The sequence below is a fragment of the Podarcis liolepis genome, assembly GCF_965112155.1.
Source record: "Podarcis liolepis genome assembly, chromosome: 2".
NCBI classification, from domain to species: Eukaryota; Metazoa; Chordata; class Lepidosauria; order Squamata; family Lacertidae; genus Podarcis; species Podarcis liolepis.
In genome coordinates this window covers 40,947,615-40,967,898 of record NC_139555.1, presented here as the reverse complement: position 1 = coordinate 40,967,898, position 20,284 = coordinate 40,947,615, and the positions used below count along the sequence as shown (strand labels likewise).

The 20,284-nt window shown below is 41.4% G+C and overlaps 1 protein-coding gene and 1 long non-coding RNA gene across 2 annotated transcripts in view; both read right to left on the bottom strand.

The window, feature by feature from the left end:
* Positions 1-20,284, bottom strand: part of LOC310699633 — a 116,262-nt gene that overhangs the window by 44,669 nt on the left and 51,309 nt on the right. The window lies entirely within an intron of this gene.
* Positions 1-20,284, bottom strand: part of STX8 (syntaxin 8) — a 76,924-nt gene that overhangs the window by 19,096 nt on the left and 37,544 nt on the right. Inside the window, exon 7 of the mRNA XM_083487714.1 lies at positions 2,328-2,429. Coding sequence (XP_083343840.1) covers positions 2,328-2,429 — 102 coding nt within the window. The remainder of the gene's footprint in view (positions 1-2,327; positions 2,430-20,284) is intronic.

Genomic DNA, 20,284 nt, shown 5'->3' with positions numbered 1-20,284 from the left:
AACAGTTCATAAACCAGGAAAAAAAGTTGTTTCAGGGAAATCATCTTTTGGTTCAGACCCAAGGCAATTGTCCGTGCAGTTATTGGAAAGAACGCTGGCACAATCTTCTGGCAAACCAGCCACAGGAAAGGCTGACTTCATGTCACACTGAACTAAGCTCCCCGCAATACTAAAAATAAAGCGGATGGAACTTTCACTCGTCAGAATATATATACTTTGCATCAGCTGAACAAACCTGATTACTTGCAGCCCTGAATTTATCAAGCCAATTGACTTTCTGAGAAAAATAGCCAAAGAATGTGGGTACTGCACCAGAATGATGAATAAGGTGAGAGCTGGGGGCATACTCCTACTTTCTAGGGACATTCTTTTAGGATGTCATCCACATTTTAAAACCCCCGCAGATTTATTTGAAGTTTGCAGCAAAGTTTGAGGAACACCGTAAAAAAATAATATTCCTGTGAGAAGTTAATACAGCGCAGCGCATACCGATTTAGGTGATAGAAATTAAAGCCATGATTTTTGTTCTCCCCTAAAGACACCATAAAAACTAAAAGCAAAGAGACATCTCGCTGCGATGCCCCCTTGTGGAACAGAAGAAAATGGGAGGTTTTAATACAACCCATTCCTATATCTTACCATTCATATGCATTTCTAGTGAGCTGGAAGAACTGGCAGGGAAAGAGGGGAAAGCGTGGAGGATAGACTAAGTCATCTTTAATTGTCCTTGGAACTATCGGATGAAATATACCTTTGTTCTCTGACTCTTAGCATTTCATAGAGCCAGGTTGCTAGGTAAAATCAAATCAATCTGAAAAGCAACTGCCACCTGCTTGATGATGGGGGAAAAATATCACTAGCCTACACTATATGATTTCACGACTAGATACGGGAGCAAATCCCTGCTTTCAGATTCAGAACTCAACTACACAGCAATCTGTAGGGGTTTAATATCAAATGGCTGACTGCCACCAGGCCTAAGATGTTGATGCTAATAATGCTAGCACAAACTGTATGCTTCTGAAGCTCCTCCCCCCCCCCCCCGGTACCATGGTAAAGTTGCTAATAAATAACAACAACAACATTTATAGCAGCATCTAAAGCCAGGAGATCAAACATTTTCCATCATCATCCCCTCCTCCCCGCAGAGCCATCATGAACCACCACTATCTTAACCAAGTATATTATGTTTGTTAACTGTTAATTTCCATTTACTGTCCGCGGCATTGAAGTCTTTTCTGCCAGACAGAAGGAGGGATACAAATACTTCTAACAAACACAGGATTATTCTTTCTAAGTGCAGTTGAAGAGTCTAACTTGATGGCCTTCCTTCTTTTTTGCTTAAGTCATTTAAGAGACATTCAGTAAATTAAGTGCACTGTGAACACAAAACTCAACAATGAAGATCAAGGATTCCCCTGCCCCACACAATTGGTTTTAAATCTAAGTCTTTTGAAATTTAACACATGCAGTTATCTGAAACATCAAGGAATCATAGAAGAGTATTCAGTTGTATTTTATCAGCCTGACCAGTGTTTCATACTGTTTTTCACTAACCCAGGGTTTCCAAACTTGGGTCCCCAGCTGTTTTTGCACTACAATTCCCATCATCCCATGATGGGAATTGTAGTGCAAAAACAGCTGGGGACCCAAGTTTGGGAAACCCTGCACTAAACCAACGTATTATATGGAAACGAAATGGTGCTAAATATCCTATACCTATCATGTGCCAAGAAAATAAAGATTTAAAATTATGTACACATGTGGCTTAACCGGCAACATACAGTTTATTACAGACATAGGCAAACTCCACCCCTCCAGATGTTTGGGACTATAATTCCCATCATCCCTAGCTAACACAACTAGTGGTCCGGGATGATGGGGATTGTAGTCCCAAATGATGTATGGGGGGGGAGGGGAGTTTGCCTATGCCTGGTTTATTATGTTTGACAATATGGAAAGTGCAATAGTAGAAACAAAAATTGCAACATTGGTGGCCTTCACATAAGAGAACACTCTGCTTTGTAGGGTATCTGTAGGCACAGGCATTTTACCAAATGGAATCACTTCTACAAATAACTCCCCTTCTCTATGAGGATACTAATTTTACTCCTCTTCTATCATGTTTTCTTTTTTTCTCTCCTCACACTCTTTCTCAAAAGCAGTAGCTGCTTAAACCATGCTTAATTAACTGCCATTAACCATTACAAGAAGGCAGTGAAAAAAGATTTATACTGCTTCAGGCCAATAATTAGAAGCTACAAAATGGCTTCTAATTAAAAAATATATATTTAAAAAGTAGACCTTTAAGTCAAACCATATCTTACCACAAGAAGATGATTTTCTGTCCACTGTCATTACACGCTTGGTTTGGTTGCGCAGCTTGTTGTCGGTATTTTCTACTAAATTGGTGATATCGTCGATGATTTCTAGTAAAAAAGAGATATTGTTATATAGTATTAATATCCAGGTTTTCCACCATCACACCCAAACAAATGCAATGTTATCATTTCATGGCACCCTTCCAGCAACCAAGAGCTCTGCAGCTTTGATCTAACTTATTGGCATGGCAGCCCTCTGAGGAAGGTTAGACAGATGGCTGTTTTAAATGTGACAGAAGCCAAGCAGAAGCCACCCAAAAGCATCACGGTAGGTGTAGATGCCCATGTAGATGCTGCACTTAGCTAGCATAATGGATTAAGAACGAGCAGACACATCTGTTGCTTGGCCCATAGTTAGTAGTTAGTACAAAATGCTTTATAAATTTAGACCAGGAGAAGGGTGAAAATTTTATCAGGGCTGTTTGGAGTGCCTGCACAGAACCTCCACTTTTGCACTTTTGCTACCTGCAAATGACCAGAGATTAGAAACTGGCCCTGCGCATTCAGCCCTCATGCTACTTGCACTGCACTATATTGCCCCACAGATTTTGTCCAAACCTGCAAATGGAAAATATTTGCACCTTTGCATATTGGTATAAATACAATTTCTAAGGCTCAGTTATAACTGAGAATAAAAACTGAAGCATGATCCTGTTTAAACAGCTTCCTTATAGAATATCTCTCTTACAGTTGTACTTCTTCTCTCCAATATTCCATTTTTCAGCACAAATAATGACATCATGACTATATGCAAGCGCTAACTGCATTATTTGCTTATTTGTTTCCAGCTGAGATTCAAGGTGCAGGTATTGATATATGTGAATAGTAAACCCCACTCTCCAAGTCTGCATTCACATGTATTCCCCCAAAATGGGGGGGGGGGTGTGCAGGGGAGGGGGAGAGACTGAGCATGTTCAGTGGACACAGAATGCTGGCTGACTGCTGAAGGAAGGCAGGGGGCAGAATGGAACATTGTAGGGAAGAGGGATAAAGTGAAATGAGAGGGGAAAGAAGGCACAGCTGCCTGGCATCCTGGCACTCCACACTTAGCACAGGTCCCACTTGCACTGAGAAGTGTAAGAACATAAAAATATATATAGAAAGTGGTTAACATTCCAGTTTCTTCAGAGATGGCATATCCAGGTGAAAAAGTCATTGATAACGGCAGAGAAAAACGTCTCCTAAGGATGCCATACATCCACTGAAAACTCATCGGGTTCACAAGGGTGACGCTGTCTAAAACAGCTCCTTACAGAATGGTTGGTTTCCATCACAGACCTTGCAATGGATTCAGAGTGAAAAAAACAAGGAAAATTATTAAGTAGTACAAAAATTAGCAAGCTGCCAACATCCGAGTGAAGTTTCAACATGTTGTCTTCCAGTTGCAAGCCTCTTGCTCTTGGCTATTGGTCAACGTTTTAGTAAATTCAATCCCGTCTTCACATATACAGTCGGTGTGGCAGGGGTGAGGCCAACTGACAGGTGGTAGGTTATGAAGTAATTTATGAGGAAAAGCTTCTACTAGTATGTTTGCTCAGTTCGATGAAAATTCAAAACTGATGACTTTCACAAGTTACACAGCCACATTAAAGTAGTTTTAAAAACAAAAAATAGTGTCACTGTCTTTGAATTATGTTTTTCTGGCTTCTGGAGCACAAAACAGAAAACTGTTCCAGAAAGAACAACTGCCAAGTGTATAAATTGACCATGCCCCACTTTGAGTCCATTGACATTCAATAAAAAAGAGCAATTGTACAGCATTTTCTTGAGCAACCACAGTACTTTCAAGGCCTCACTGCTTAAACTACCCCTGTAGTTTGTACATTATAAACACTTCACTTTATAAACAGTTACATCTATGGGGACGGTTTACATTTGGAATACCAACCTCTCTGCTCTGAAAACCATACAAATGATATTGTATTTTATTGTATTTCAGTAGCCAAGAGTGTGAGCTGTGAGCCACCTGCTAACCTCACCCACAAATTCACTAGATAGTCTTGGGCAAGCTAGCATTCTTCTCGGTGCTAAGCCCTACCATCAGTAATAGAGAGGGAAAATACTGCTGTACCTTACAAGGGTGTAGCAAGGATCGCTGAGATTATGTGAAGTGTACTGAATTCCTGAAGTGTTCCATGTATACTATACATTGCATAGGAAAGCTCTCATTCATGGCAAGGTGCCACTGAGGTTTCCAGGTAGACCAGACCTGGAAGTCCCTAATCTTTATGAGCCCAAAATATGCAGTCTGTGTGAGGCACCGATCAGGAACCCAGGACATTACAAAATGTTAAGGAAAAGGAAAATAAACAGCCTTCCCTTCCATCACTCTTCTTTAACATGAATTCACCAGGAAAGAATTTGGAGGGGGAAATGGGTAGAGAGGGAAAGAGAACTCTGTGAAATTCAGGGCAGATGGGCAATGAAGAAGGAAAACTGGAAACTGCTCAGCTTAAGAAAATAACATTTTTGTTCTGTAGGAAGTAAAATGCTCCTTCTCTCCACCCCCATGGGAGAAGGAAGATTTACTTGGTTACATCCCATCCTGAATCAGGGTTTCTGTTTGTGTGCTACTCAGGTGTGCCCTCTCCCAAGAGGCTTGCGAGTTTTTATACTTCTGAACCACACACAGAGTCCCAAGCATGGTGGGATTCCTATAGCACTCAGAAGAAAAGCAGGCTGCTTGCCATATAACCTCCTCGTATTTGTACTAATTGATTTTCTGATTTATTTAAAATATGTAAAAGCCTTACTTGGATTTGGCAGCTGCCTTAAAGAACAGGCTTCACAGATCCTGCCCACTGAGTAAGCCAAATAAAACTGCACTTGCAAAATGCAGAGGGGAATGGATTTAGCAGCAGCGCTGGGTACAATCGCATCTTAGCTACAGATTAATAAGACTACAGGAGAGCAGGATTTCCTTTATTTCAGTTCCACCCAGCCTTTCTTCCATGTGTGAGGTTCCATGCCAGGCTTTTATTCGAACTTGATGATGTTACAGCGTGACGCAAGGCTGCCACTGCACACCAGGTGCCACGGCCACTGCCTTACCTCTTGCACTCTGGCGTCATGGTGGTGACTGGATCAGGGCCTTGTGGCAGAGGCAGAAGCCCAGGTCCAGTGGCTGTGCAAGAGTGAAAGAGGTAAGGCAGTGGCGGTGGAACCCAGTGTGCAGTGGCAGCTGCGGAGGAGGCAGAGGTGAAGGCTGGGCACCCACGGGCACACATAACTAACATTTTGTGGGAGCCCAGGCACACAGAGAGATGGCGCCTATGATTTAAGTGGAGGCAAACACACATTGTTCCAAAGGGAAAGAATGATAGTGGACAAAGGCAGGGCATGGCAGCGCCCTCAGCACTAGACATAACAGGTAACCGAAGCAAAGTATGCCACTGTTCCCATCTTCTTCTTCTACTGCTGCTGCCACCTCCTGCAGGTAAAAGTTATTGCCCCAGAACCTCAGAAACCACCCTTTGACATAACATGGTGTGTGTGTGTGTGTGTGTGTGTGTGTGTGTGTGTGTGTGTGAAATTAGTCACTCTTCTGGAGTTCTGTATGGAGGAGGAGGACGACCACGTTCAACATGTCCTTCTACCATCTGGCTGGCATGCTGTATCAGGGTTGGGTGAGCCTCTCATTGCTTCTGCAGAACCTTTTAAGTTTTCTCCAGCTGGAGATGGCAGCAGCTGTGGAGGAACAGCTGCATCTAGGTCCCGCATATGATTTGCTGCTATGCATACTGAGCTGCGGGAGGTGGCAGCAGAAGTAGAAGAAGATGGGCACTGGTGACAAGCAGGTACATAGTAGCAAGTCTGGTGAGGAACTAGGATATTCTTTTTGAGAAAACTGTCACAGATTTCCTTCCTCTCACCTGTAATGTTAGCCAGTTCTAATGGACTGATTTGATTTTTGTTGTGTGGCTAAAGTGCATTATTCTCATTATTAGAAACTGCCTCTGTTTCATGAAGAAGGGACTATAAATTATAAAAAGAAAGGAATAAATGTCCTGGAAGAGCAAGAAGATGCCATCTGTGATGGAAAACGATGGGATAAAAATATTTTAAAAAGTCAGGCAGTTAGAGATGTGAATCTGCACAGGGGGAGGCAAGACTGAGGGAGAGATACCTGAGAGAGAAAAAGATCACATGAGACAAGCAGAGAGTATGTATAGAGGCAGGTGTGGGAAACCTTTGGCCATCCACAATATTGTTTGACCAAATCTCCCATCAGGCTTGACCATGCTAGCTCGAGGGTGGTTGGGCATTGTAGTTCAGCAGGTTCCCCATCCTAATATAGAAAAATTGCAGGTCTGGGTGATGTGGACTGCGAAACAGATGAACATGTGAAAGTGATTAAGACTACATTAGTAGCAGGGGTTCACTGTACTAATATAGTGGCAAGAGAAGAACACCCCACACCTACCATTTTGGTTATGACGGAGTACACAAATAAATTGGCTGGCAAACCAATGAGTGACAAGGCAGCCAGCCTCTGCATGGATGGTATTGGCTAGCTGGAATCAGGACGCCTGGAAGCCTCCCAGTAGCTTCCTCGCTCAAATCCCTTATATTTATTCTGGAGGTACACAGTGTAAAACCCAGCTTCTCCAAATAGATCTATATCAACAGAGTAATGTATATCTGTAAAATATATACCACAAAACTAGTCATGGGACATGGCAAATATATGTATACTGGAACCGGGTTTAAGAAAAACATCTCAAAACCTGAAGCCCAGAACATTTCATTTCATATCATACCAAGAACATTACAGTATGATGAAGCTTAATCTGGAGGCAACCCAGTCTCCATAGCCGTTGCCACCATCCAAGGGAGCACCTTAGAGTGAAATGCCAAGGAAATGAATCACGCAAAGCACCAGGCTACACACTTCAAAACAACGCAACACTATGCTCAATAGAAGAAAGCAAACATTGTGTATCATGCCAGTGATGAAAAAGATTGTGGCCAATGTGCACATGCAAAGCAGAGCACTTTAATACTGAGCACCAAATGGAATCTAAAGCCCAAAGAAAAATCTAAAACCCAAAGCAAATAAAAGCCATAAATTCTCATCTATGCCCAAATAATGGGAAAGTTTAATAAATGTCTAAGAGGATGCAACCTATAAGCAGCCCTTTACACAAGAGCTAGTCTCAAATAATAACAAACGGAAGCAAGTAGTGCTGCTATAAACTTTGATTTCCTCAGCAAATGCTTAGAGGCAACGGTCTTGACATCATGAGAACGACCTTGCTAGATTAGGCCAAAGGCCCACCTGGCTCACAGCATCCAACATGAGTGCAACAGCTCTCTCCCCCATTGTGATTCCCAGCAACTGGTATTCAGAGGCATACTGTCTCTGACAGTGGAGGTAGAACATTTGGTAATGGCTAAGTTTCCTCTTTTCAAGTCAAATGTGTGTGTTAGGTTTTCTTGGCAACTGTCCATTTACATATATATTGAATTTGATAGCACTATGGTCTCTATTCCCAGTCTGCTCAACAACATTTAATCATGAACCAGATCCCAAAAACTGCTTAAGATTAAGCCCAGGGTTATTGCCCTTCTGGCAGCCTCCATGACCAACTATTCTAGGGCACAGTCATTTAGGGTATCTTGAAATTTTATCTTTTCTTCATGAATGGAGCACATATACACTCAGTCTGTGTAAGGGTAATTGAAGTCACCTGTTACTACAACATTTCCTCTTTTGAATGTCTCCTTGATTTCATTCTCCATCTGACTATTTACTAAATTTAGTAAATAATAAAATGTTTGTGAAAAGGGGGTTGTTCATTTGTTCTTGTTTCCATTATGTATTTTGTGTTCTGCTTTTGTATTTTTATGTTGTGAACCACCCTAGGATTTTTGGTATACAAATCTATGAATGAATGAATGAATGAATATTGCCCTGAACATTTTGTTCAACTACATCTCAACTAAAGCATTCATGACAGATGGCCATCCAAACTCTGCTTAAAAACCTCCACCTCCCATCAACCCTAGCTTGTATAGTCAATGGTCAGGAGTGATGGGAACTGAAGTACAGTAACATATCGAGGGCCACAGGTTCTCTACCCTGAAACTAAAGAAATTATTTATATTTGCAAAATTATTCCGGAGAATGAAGAAAGAATAACTACATACCATCAGTTACAGCAATAATCATCACTTAGAATGAGTACTTGGTGGAAAGAGTAGTGGGGCAAGAAGTGAGCTCAGAATCCATGAATATTAATTGGAGCCCTTGCTCTCCAACATGCACCAGGGATTTTCTTTTCCAGCTGCTTATTTTGTTTTATTCAAACAAAACACACAAGCATTAATTTTAGTTGTATTTAATTGAATAATTTCCCAGGAGAATAGTTCAGGAGAGTTTTAGAGCAGCTTGTTTCCAAAACCCATTACTGACTGGCATATACCACAGCATCTGCGTGCCAACCAAAATAGGATGCTTTAATGTTACTGGAACTACTTTCGTTCCAGATGTGTTGAGAACTCCTGGTGATATAATGCAGGCATTAGCTGTATTCACACAAGGTAGTATTTTGAGTATCCTTTTCCAGTTATCTTGGGTAAGATAACAGACCCCTTAATTGGAAGCATTTGAATATAAAGCGAGGTCACTTGTTTCTCCCCCTCATTCTTAAAGTTTTCCTTGCTTTGCTTTTCATTAAAATTGAATGTGAGGCAGACCAACAGTTAGCAAAGCAACAGATCATAAAAACATGAACATCTGCAATCTGAAAGACCTTAACAAGAAACATTGCATGGGCCACTCCAACTCATGGGGGCAAAATGTTGTGGTCGTGTCACCTTATGTAACTCCTCAAAGCAAATGAGCCAAATTAGACATCTCTGCACATTTTTAAAAAAAATGCAAATAGGAAAGGCTAGTTGATAACGATCACAATTTGTATTGGGAGGGAACCCCCCCACCCCGGCTGTCAACCTGGATCCAATGGAGAATTGCTTTCCTATGCAAATAGCAGCTTCAGAAAAAGGTTATCATGAATGCAGTGGAGGAATAAGTTAAATTTCACATCCTTGCCTTCCATGATCCCAAAAATATACAGGAAGCCCCCCTCAGGTGCTAATTGAATTTCTAAAGTGTACATATTAAATGAAAAGATGCATGCAATATTACATCTAGTTTGGTCCTTAGATGTTCAACAGAAGCAGAATTAGGACTGCAGTGGTGCAGTTTTGGTACTTGATTACGGTTTAGGGTAAAAGAGAACACGACTTGACCAAAGTGGCTTTCTAACATGCTAGGCCAGGGGTGGGAAACCTTATTCAGGTCACATTCCCTTCTAGGCAACCTTCAGGGGGGCATATGCCAATGCTGGGCAGGACTAGAAACCAAAGTGAACAGAACAATAAATGTCAACCTTGCCTTTGCACAATAGACTATCTTTTATGCACATTCCTCTCTATTCCCATCCAGGCAAGCTGCATTATCAGGGATATGTTCTAATCTAGTCAGACATACATACTCGAGGAGGATGCAAAGCAGGGCCAGTGAAGGGTGTGGCAGGGGTAATATACCTAAGAGGAGTGGTGAATATAAACACTGCCTATGTTGTTACACAGAAGGCTTCCCATTAAGGAAGAGGCTTGGAAAGAGATGGGGAAGCAGGATAGGAGTTGCATGAAATTGAAAGGCTGCCTCCTTAAAGGACCTTAGTGGTTTTTAGCACACAAATACATTCTGTGACTGGCAGAGTTGAAAGCAATTACCCTCTCAAGATCTAACTAGATGGGGCTTTAGGCACATGATGTAAGAAGGTGCTTGGACTGGTCACATCTTGTCCACTAAAAAGGAAAAAGTAGTGGAAAATGTTGCATGGGATGAGGGCTAACAATTTGGGGCATTCTCCTGATGATAACTTCCTTCTCCCCAACTGTTATTTCCCCACATTTTTAGAAGTTATGAGTAAGAGCATTTTCAGAGGGTATTGTTTTTGGTAAGAAAATAGCATGGGATGAGAAGTAAGCCATCTTCCCACCACTTCATGGCCCTGATCAGGATTAGGGACCTTTTTGGCTAGTCTGAGCACAGTTTAAAACCATGTGTTTAAAGTCACGGCCAGTTTGAGCCTCAATAATTTGTTTATGGGCAGTAGCCATCATCCTGGTGCCATTCTCCTTCCAGCTGAAAAGTTAAACCGAACCACTGGCCTGAGTACTGTCAGTCTCTGGTTCCTGCCAATTATTTCAAGCAATTGTACACATTTATAATGAAGCCGCAGCCTGTTTTGTTTCCAGCTCTGTGTGCATCGTTTCCCCGTTCCACTCTGTTCCCACTGTGGACACACAAATCGAAACACAGACAAATACAAACAGCAGCTGCAACAAAAGTAATTTAATCTAGTTTAAGCTAAAGAATCAAAGGGAATTAGCTGCTCCAATCCTTTTTCCATCCCAAATGGGATGTAGAATCATAGAATCATAGAATCATGGGATGTGGATACCTTAACTTTGACTGCATTCTATTCTAAGCATTGCTTACCCCAAACTGGTACGTGAAGTCATTTTGATGAAAAACAAAATCAAAATATGATTAATTCTAATGCTAGTTTGAAGCCAGTTTGAAAACATGAATAACATCTGCCAACAGGTAAGAAACAACAACGGATCTTCTGATACTTCCTAGTTTTGCATAACTGTCCTGTCTATGTCCTCAAGACCTATAATTTCCCTCCTGCTGTAGCATGCGTATGAATCTAAACCACAGGTGTGTTTGCATTCTGCAAAACTCTGGGCTTCGGACCTGGAATAAAATTAGCATCTAATATCAATATATTCTGTCCATATTTCCTACACTGGACAGAATATGTGCATATTGCATCCCAATGAAGAACTACTGGACCCTGATAAGCAGGGAACAGAGATGTACATGTAATCCTTTAGTCATTGGGCCATTAAATCTATGTTGAAATGATACTGTCTCCTGCTGGATAGCCCTTCATGAACTATGAAACAAGGTGGCCCCAAAGCCAATACACACATAAACTTCAATGGGCAACGAGAGATTCAGTCCAATAAATCCCCACTGCCGTTCTGAGCTGCTGGCCTGTTTGGCAATATATCACCAGTGAAAGGACCATTAGAAAACACTCACTGGTCAGCAAGACACAGATGTGAACTCCTCTGTTTGACCTGCTTGGCACTGAGTGATGAAAGCTATGCACTGATTGATAACTCACAAAAGGCAGGAATCCTGCTGCAATACAAAGACCTTGCCACATGGGAGTACAGTGATAGCATCTCAAACACCTTGCAAGCAGTTTACTTTAACTAGATCAAAGTAAACACCATTAGTTGCAGAACCAAGAGCTTTAAGTCACTGATCAGAGCGCTCATACTATTCTTCCCTGCAAGAAAAGTCACTGTGACAATTATGTGTGCTTGAAGACAGACCAAACTTAAATACCTCCACTTTCAGAAGAGTCTCAGATTCTGGAAATGCCTAAATTACAAAGGTGAAGACAAGTAAGAATAAACCTGGAATTCCTGAAAAATTAGAGGGGAACTAATTTTCTTTTTTTAAAAAAAATAATCCAGACTTAAACAAGCACTGGGATATCTATATATAAAAATGGATAGGACTTCATTTGATACCTCAACTGAAGGACATACCCAAAATGCCACTGAACACACAGAAAGCTGAAATTTAATGCTCACATATTCCAAAACACCCTGTTAGTAAAGTCAGAAAGGAAGTTCATACATCTCCCCCTCAAAACTTGGGGATATGAAGTCTGGGGATATGAAGTCTGTCTCAACCGTGGGCAGCATGCCAGCCCAGCTCCTAAAGCAATGACTGACACTGGAATCAACCTCTTTCTGGGGGAGGGGAATTTTTTTTAGTGAGAGCAGGAAAGCAAATCTGAAAATGGGGCAAGCTGTATGCACCTTTGGGGAAACTTTCCCTTTCACGTGCTTTAACAATCCTCAGACTGATAGAGGACTATACTAGTACTAGTATATATCTAAAGGGATTAAGTGCTTAATATTCAGGTAACCAGATGCTAGATTAAAACTCCTATCGAGTGTGTTTATTCTTACTTATAATATCTGTTTTCCTCTCCTATTTGCTACAAAATGGAAACATGGACAGTTTAAAGAGTTTAAAAGCTTTAGGAGGTGGTTGGGCCCCGAAATTCATTCTGTGACACCGATCATGACATGACTATTGAAGGTCTCTCCTTTATTTGGGAAGCCATCTAATTATCTGTGCTCCTGGAGGCCCCCTCTGGCACTATGTAGTCCAATTTTGCTCCCTGGTATACTGAGGAGCTGCTGCTGCTGAAACAGATGGGCAAGGCCTGAACAGTATGTGGCATAAATCTCACTACTTCATCTTCAGGAGTGTCACTAGTAGTTTCCCAAGCTGGTGAGGCTCATTTGATAACAAAAAGAAAGAGAGAACATTGTGGGGTACTCTACCAACAGAAATTCAGCAGGCACCTTCTGTTTCAACTTTTAAATGCCTGCTGAAAACTTTTCTATTCTGCGAAGCCTATGCAGGCGATGAAGAACACATCTTCCCACAATAGTTAATTGAAGTCTGATTTTAACTTCCATGTGGTTTTAACTGTACAGTTTTATGTGTTATTGTTGTTAACCGCTTTGTTTTTTAAAAAAATAAAATAGTGATATATAAATATTATTATAAACAAACTACATATGATGCTACTATAACATTCTCATTTAAGTCTACACATTAGCCATAGGACTCTAGTTAACTTTATTTTTTATAGTTCAGCACGGTGCTCAGCAATATGTTTTCCCTTTTAAAAGTGAACCATCACATCTGAAAGGAAACAGGAAATAAGTTTAGGACTTCAAGTGACATTTTGAGCCTTCAAAGAAAAGGGGGGGAAATCACACATACCTAATTTAATCCTTCATTTTCTTTTTTTAAGGAAAGGTCTGACATCTGGACTGACAATCTGCATTCCAAAGTTTCGGCCCATCACAAATTGAAACAGCTGAGTTATAAATCTTTAGGAAGAGGGTGATTGGTCATGGAAAACAGCAAACGTGCACTTAAAAACAAGTGTAGTTTGGAAAGAAGATAAAACTCACAGTGCAGCTAGCTTTCCCTGGGACAACTTCTCCAAAGGACTTGCGCAGATAAATCTTGCTCTTGAAAATAAATCCTGCACCTGACATCAGTAACGCTACATCTGATCTCACGGTAGCTTGTTTCTTTCTTGTTTTTAATTCGCAACAGGTTTATAATAAGAAAAAATGAAGCTCAGGACCTCTACATCTGGTTGCTGAATGAATGCCACATATATTCCTCCTCATTCCCACTCTCATATAATATATACATTGCTGATTTCTCAAGAGCCCTTTCACATATTATTTTTACAGCAAGGAAAAACTGATATTTGGCATGCAGTCTTGATAAAGCTGAGTACAGTGGTGCCTCGCAAGACGAAATTAATCCGTTCCGCGAGTCTCTTCGTCTAGCGGTTTTTTCGTCTTACGAAGCACGGCTATTAGCGGCTTAGCGCTATTAGCGGTTTAGCGGCTATTAAAGGCTTAGCGGCTATTAAAGGCTTAGCGGATTAGCGGCTAAAAGGCTATTAGCGGCTTAGCGGCTTAGAAAAAGGGGGGGAAGCGGGGAAAAATCGGAACACTCGCAAGACGTTTTCGTCTTGCAAAGCAAGCCCATAGGGAAAATCGTCTTGCGAAGCAGCTCAAAAACGGAAAACCCTTTCGTCTAGCGGGTTTTCCGTCTTGCGAGGCATTCGTCTTGCGGGGCACCACTGCACTCATCTCCCACGAGCAACCCAGGGCTCCAGACTGCTTGTGCCACAAGCTTGAGAACAGCTCTCATCCCTGACACTGTTTCACAAGCCCAGCACCCCTTGGTTTCACTGGCAAATTGGGTTAGATGGGGTGAGCTTGTTGCTTCAACACTACCATTACAGAAACTAAAATCTAAATTGTAAGTAAATGTGATTTAATGAGAGGTTCTAAGTCTTGGCATATATCAAGCAAATATCCTCTTCATTAGAGAATAATAGATGTGAGTTGTAGAATCTAATTTTTTAGGTAGGATTATCTAATTTAACACTTGGATCATAATAACCTAGTATTGGCAACTCCTCATTAAAAGCAATGTTGGTACCTCTTATTCAACCACTTTGGAACCACATGCTATGACTTTTGTCTTTACTTGCATAAAGTGGGACCACCCTCCCTCGTCTCATTCTGCAGACACACCATTACCAAACTCTTGCCCATTTTATGTACAGATAACGAGTGCAACATAAAACATCCCTTATGTGCTACAAACCAATCACAAATGCCATTTAATATAATTACAGCTTAAATGAAAAGTATAATGATCCTTACAACTTCTGCCTATCAACAGAGGAAATGGTCCTAAACTAGGGGAACTTGCATTCATAGGCCACAATATACTGTTTAGAATGCAATCCTTTGAAGATCAATAGGGGAAAATAAAAAAGGATGATTTTGTGTGGTGGTTTTGTGAAGTTTGCTTTTAGGAACAAAAGGTGATGCACACCAGCTTGATATGCAAAGAAGTGACCTCATCGGGCTGTTAACCCAACTAAAAAGCAAGATCATCCCATGCAAGAAGATGTGCTGCTTAAATGCAGTTGTTTTGGACTTTGAGTGGCATCAGCATTAACAGAATATCAATGCAAACTTCATTACACAGGCAGAACATGGCACATAGATTTCAGTCTTCTTCAAACAGTACAGCCACATTGAAAAGTGGAATTTCAGACTAGTGTCTCACGTTTCCCCCCATTTATGCTCAGACTATGGTAAGGCTTGCTGATGTATTGCTAGAAACAGTGTCTGTATTATGAATTCATACAACAACAAAAGATTCCTTGTAAAAAGGTAGCCGGCAGTGGAAGAGAAGAAAGGGTAGCACTTTCAGACTCAGCAAGAATTGGAGAAACAAGGCCACACATTTTTGCCTTCACACTTTCAAGTTGGGTCACATATTTCTATTCTTTCGGGGGTGGGGGCTGTGAAATGGGCAACATGCTTTAAAAGATACTGAAGTGTCAATCTTAATTTTTAACATTCTAATTATTATTTAAGCAGCTTAACTGTTGTGGGATATGGAAATAGACTTTCTTTTTTCTATAGTTCTAGAATAACTAAGTTGTAGAAGTCCCCTCATAGGCAGACTGCAATGTGTGGTCCAGCTGGTCAATTGTCTATGGAGCACTATTGACCCCCGATGTGCAACAATATTCTAGAAAACATTTAGCGGCATGCCTCCTCAGGTATACAGTGTAAGTGCCTAAGCCATCCTTATATGCTATTAATACTAATTTTTTGTCTGATAAACAGTGAAACTCAGAAGGTTGCACTTCTGGCTACTAAGCTGAAAAGAGGTTAGTATCTTCTAATTCTATAGCTCCACACAGGCAACCAACTTACTAAGTGGTAAGGAATTTTCTACCATGCTTTGTCTTAGCTGTCTGGATACATGAAGACATGGGTTTGGAGGCAGTCAATAATGGCTGCCAGGGTAGTTACCTGACACAGATGGAACCAAAAAGATATTCCTTCTTCAATAGTCAAATAATTGAGGGAGGAAGGCAGAGAAACATTTTTATTGCAAAGTGTCATTTTTATTATGTTTTGGAATTAGAAGGGAAAAGACAATGCACAACCAAACAAACTGAGTGCTGAAGAGAAAAGGAGGACTATTAAAGCCCTATCTTATACAGGAAGCTTCAGAAATATAATTTCCAATTTAATATACAGTGGTACCTCGGGTTAAGTACTTAATTCATTCCAGAGGTCTGTTCTTAACCTGAAACTGTTCTTAACCCAAAGCACCACTTTAGCTAATGGGGCCTCCTGCTGCTGCTGCGCTACCGCTGCACAATTTCTGTTCTCATCCTGAAGCAAAGTTCTTAACCCAAGGTAATATTTCTGGCGGAGTCTGTAACCTGAAGCGTATGTAACCCGAGGTACCACTGTACAGCTAATAGGGTAACCCGTCTAAGCTGTTTGACAATTTTATTTAGTGTGCATTTTGAATTTAAAGATGTTTAACTGGCTACTTTTACTTTATCTGCTCTTTGTGCAATATTGCTTATTTGTAATTTTTCATTGTGAATTTTAAATGTTTATGCTGATGTAGTTATTTTAAGCACGTGATACACTTTTTAATGGCATTAATGTGAGATCCCTGTCCTACAGAATTTCTAAAATGTGGTGCAGTTTTTTCTGTCACACATCTGACTGTGGAGTAAAAGATGAGAGCCCTTTCTCAATGAGACTTCCCACATTTACCATTTGGTAAATTGGTGAGCCGAATCCATGGCACGTGACACTGAGAGGGGGGAGATATTTCTCTGAGCTAATCTCATGACTAGTGTATTATCCCCCTTAGGGAACAGAACCCAACTATTACTGCAGGCCAGGGGTACAGCATTTACATGCAGAAGGTCCCAATTTATTTCCTGATAGGCCTGGGAGAGACCCCTGTGAAATCGTGATGGTTTTGTGAGTTCAGTTTTGAGACTCTCTGTGGGATGTGCATACAAAATATTGCTTTTACGATGCGAAAGTACACAGAGTATATGCCTTCACATGTATTACTTAAAGCACAATCTACTTTTTTAAATGTCCCAGATTCCCCACCCCAGAAAAAAATCCTCTAAGAGAGAATGCTTTATTGGTGAGGATATATTAAGTATCTACTTCCCGAAACAAAGAGCTGGGAATTAGTGACAAGACACTGCAGCGATGCATGGTGGAGTTCATCTTTACTCCATGGCAACAGAACAACTGACTGACTAACTAATTAGGGGTGGAGCAAGAGCAACCACAGAATCCTACTAAGCCAGCCATGGTCATCTTTACTGCTGCACTTCAACCCACTTTTAAAGAAACAAACAAGCTTCCCCACATTTATTACTTGGCAGGTTGATCATCTGCATTCACCCCATGTCTCTATCTCCCATTAAATTAACATGCATCAAGTCATTCCAAAAGAGCCCTGAGATGCACTTTGGGATCCAAGTCTATGAAAAAGTAGTAAACCAGGGGTATCCTTCCGGAAGCCAATTCTCCCTAAATATATTACAGGATATGAAGCTGAGATGCCGGCTGCTTTGTAAGCCTGGAGCACAGCTCTAGATTTTCTCAAATGCTGCTGCTAGGAATGGGCTCCTTCCTAGGCCAAGGAGATTCTTTTCATAGGGGTGCATCCCAGAAACATTCAGTGGATTTTCCATCTCAGCTTTGTACGAGGTGCATATGGCGAGGTTTGGCATCCTTTGGTGGCAGTTCTCCAGGAATTAGGGAGCTGGACTGGACTTACTTGCACCTAGATCATTTCCAACTACATTTGGTCCATGTTTTCAGAGCAGAAACAGTGCAAGGGTCAGTGTGGTGCAGTGGTTAGAGTTTTGTATTAGGACCTGGGAGACCAGGGTTGAAATCTCCACTCATCTATGAAGCTCACTGGGTTACCTTAGGCCAGTGGCTGTCTCCCCCCCCCCCCTAGAAAAATAGGTGCCAGTACTCACCACGAAGTTGTTACAGTAAGTGTCACAACTTTTTAACCCAAAAAAGAGGTGCTGGTACTGAGTGCCCTTCCCTTGAGTACCCCCTGAAAAAAAGCATTGCTTACAGGGTTCTTGAGGACAAAATGCGGAGAGAAAAACCAATGTATTTGAGCAATGTGGAGGAAAGGTGGGGTATACATCAAAAATTTTAAAGAAACAGCTCATACAACGGAACCTCGGGTTACAAACACTCGGGTTACAAACACTTCGGGTTACAGACTCTGCTAACATGGAAGTAGTACTTCAGGTTAAGACCTTTACCTCAGGATGAGAACAGAAATTGCGCGCCAGCGGCACGGCGGCAGTGGGAAGCCCCATTAGCTAAAGTGGTACCTAAGAACAGTTTCAGGTTAAGAACAGACCTCTGGAATGAATTAAGTTTGTAACCAGAGGTACCACTGTACAAGATAAAATGAAAAGAACACAATCATGGTTGCTCAAGTCTTGATTTCAACCACTGGATGGTGAAAGGTATGCATAAATGGCAAAACTTACAAAAGAGGCAGAGTATGCCCAAATGTCCATTCCTGCATCCTACATTTTGACATACAAAGAGTTCTAGACTAGATCAGAAGGAAACAAATAAGAAATTATAGAGCATAATCAATGTCTATAGATATCAGGAGCTCAAAGAAACTCTTCTCTTGTCACTGACTATGTTGACTACACTGGTTTCATACTTCTGTACCTCATGTCTCCCAGAATGAGGAAAAGATAACATTCACCTGTCTAGCAAAAAACCATTTGCAAACATTCAGGAAAAGCATTAATCCAACAGGTGGGCCAAGTGATATATCATGAGCCTCCTGTCAGTAAACAGATATGATTAACGACCACACTGCCTCATTTTACTGAGGTCTGACTGCTAACTTCTCTGGCGCATTGCTGCGGTTCTCACAGAACAGTTCCCAGCACTCGGCAGACTCTTCATAGCAGCTGTTAAATGAAAACTTAAAGAGTGTATTTTCAATAAAACAAGAGGGATTTTACCTTCTGTGTCAGAAATGATAAATAGTTTCCAATGAGTTCCTGCTGGGAACCAGGGCGCTAATGCTAAGCCAATGTGAATGGGATCGTTATGGAATGGCAAGTATGGCCGTGCATTTGGCCCATGTGGGGAGGACCACAGCGCCCCAGCCAAAAGCTCCAGTGCTCCCAGCAGAGTCACTCAGCAGCCTCACTCTCTTCACCCTTCCCCATCCAGTCAGATTATATGGAAAGCACCAGGGGAGGTAATGCTAAGTATGTCAGGCTGTGTCTGCTCCAGACACAATAATGGAAACAGGAAAGCTATGCATACATACAGATACAGAGGCTGCATTAAGTAATAAGAACCAGAAGAAACAACCCACTCTGCAGCCAGGACAGCAGCACTGTGTGGAAGGATGGGAATTCTGGGCCAGGATGGAATCAGGTTTTGAAGTGTGCAACATGGCTAGAACTTGAAACGGGGATAATAATGCATAGAAGACTGGTGACTCTGACTAAGAAAGAGTACTGATCTTATGTTGTCCATCTTGTGTCATCTACAAAAAAGGTTGCTGATTAAACTGCCTTACTCTGCCCTTAGTTCTACAAAGGGATTCCACTATCTGTTTCCTAGAATATGAGAAAGCTCTTCCTAAAGTAACTGTGGGGACAAAAAACAGCAAATAAATGGCCGATTAGCAAAAACTGGAGTCAAACCCTGACACCAGCTCGTCAGGACACATCAAGGTGCACAACTAAAGACGGAATTATAGACTTGTGATGAAGTTATACATTTAAAATCCTCTCTCCGGAGAGGGCTGCAAGAATGAATAGGTCTGGTTTGCACAGTGGGGATCTAAAGCAGGAATAGGTAACCTGTGGCCCTCCAGATGTTGGAGGGCTACAACTCCCATCATCCCTGATCATGTTGGCTGGGGCTAATAACAACTAGTGTCCAAGAACTTCTTCATCATCCTTGAGTTGGTGTTAAGAAACAATTGTCTAAATTGCATTGGCTGTTGATGCTTGCCTGAGTGTGGAGCATAACAAGAAGAATTCCAAGCTATAAATACTTCATTTACCTTTGTATATGGGTATAGTGTGGAGCAAAACTGGAATACAGGACTTGGATATGCATTCCAGTCACTGGGCTGAGCTTCTGGGTCCATGTCTTTCAAAGTGTCTTCCTGTCTTTGTTGCCCTGTCTGTTGTCCAACACATGCCCTTCTTTGCCTTTCACGAGCCATTGCCAAAACATTGTTACAGAAATAGAAAATCTAATTTGGATTATCTATGATGCAGCCTTTGAGTCGTGATTTTACTAATTTAGCCCAAGGAGAG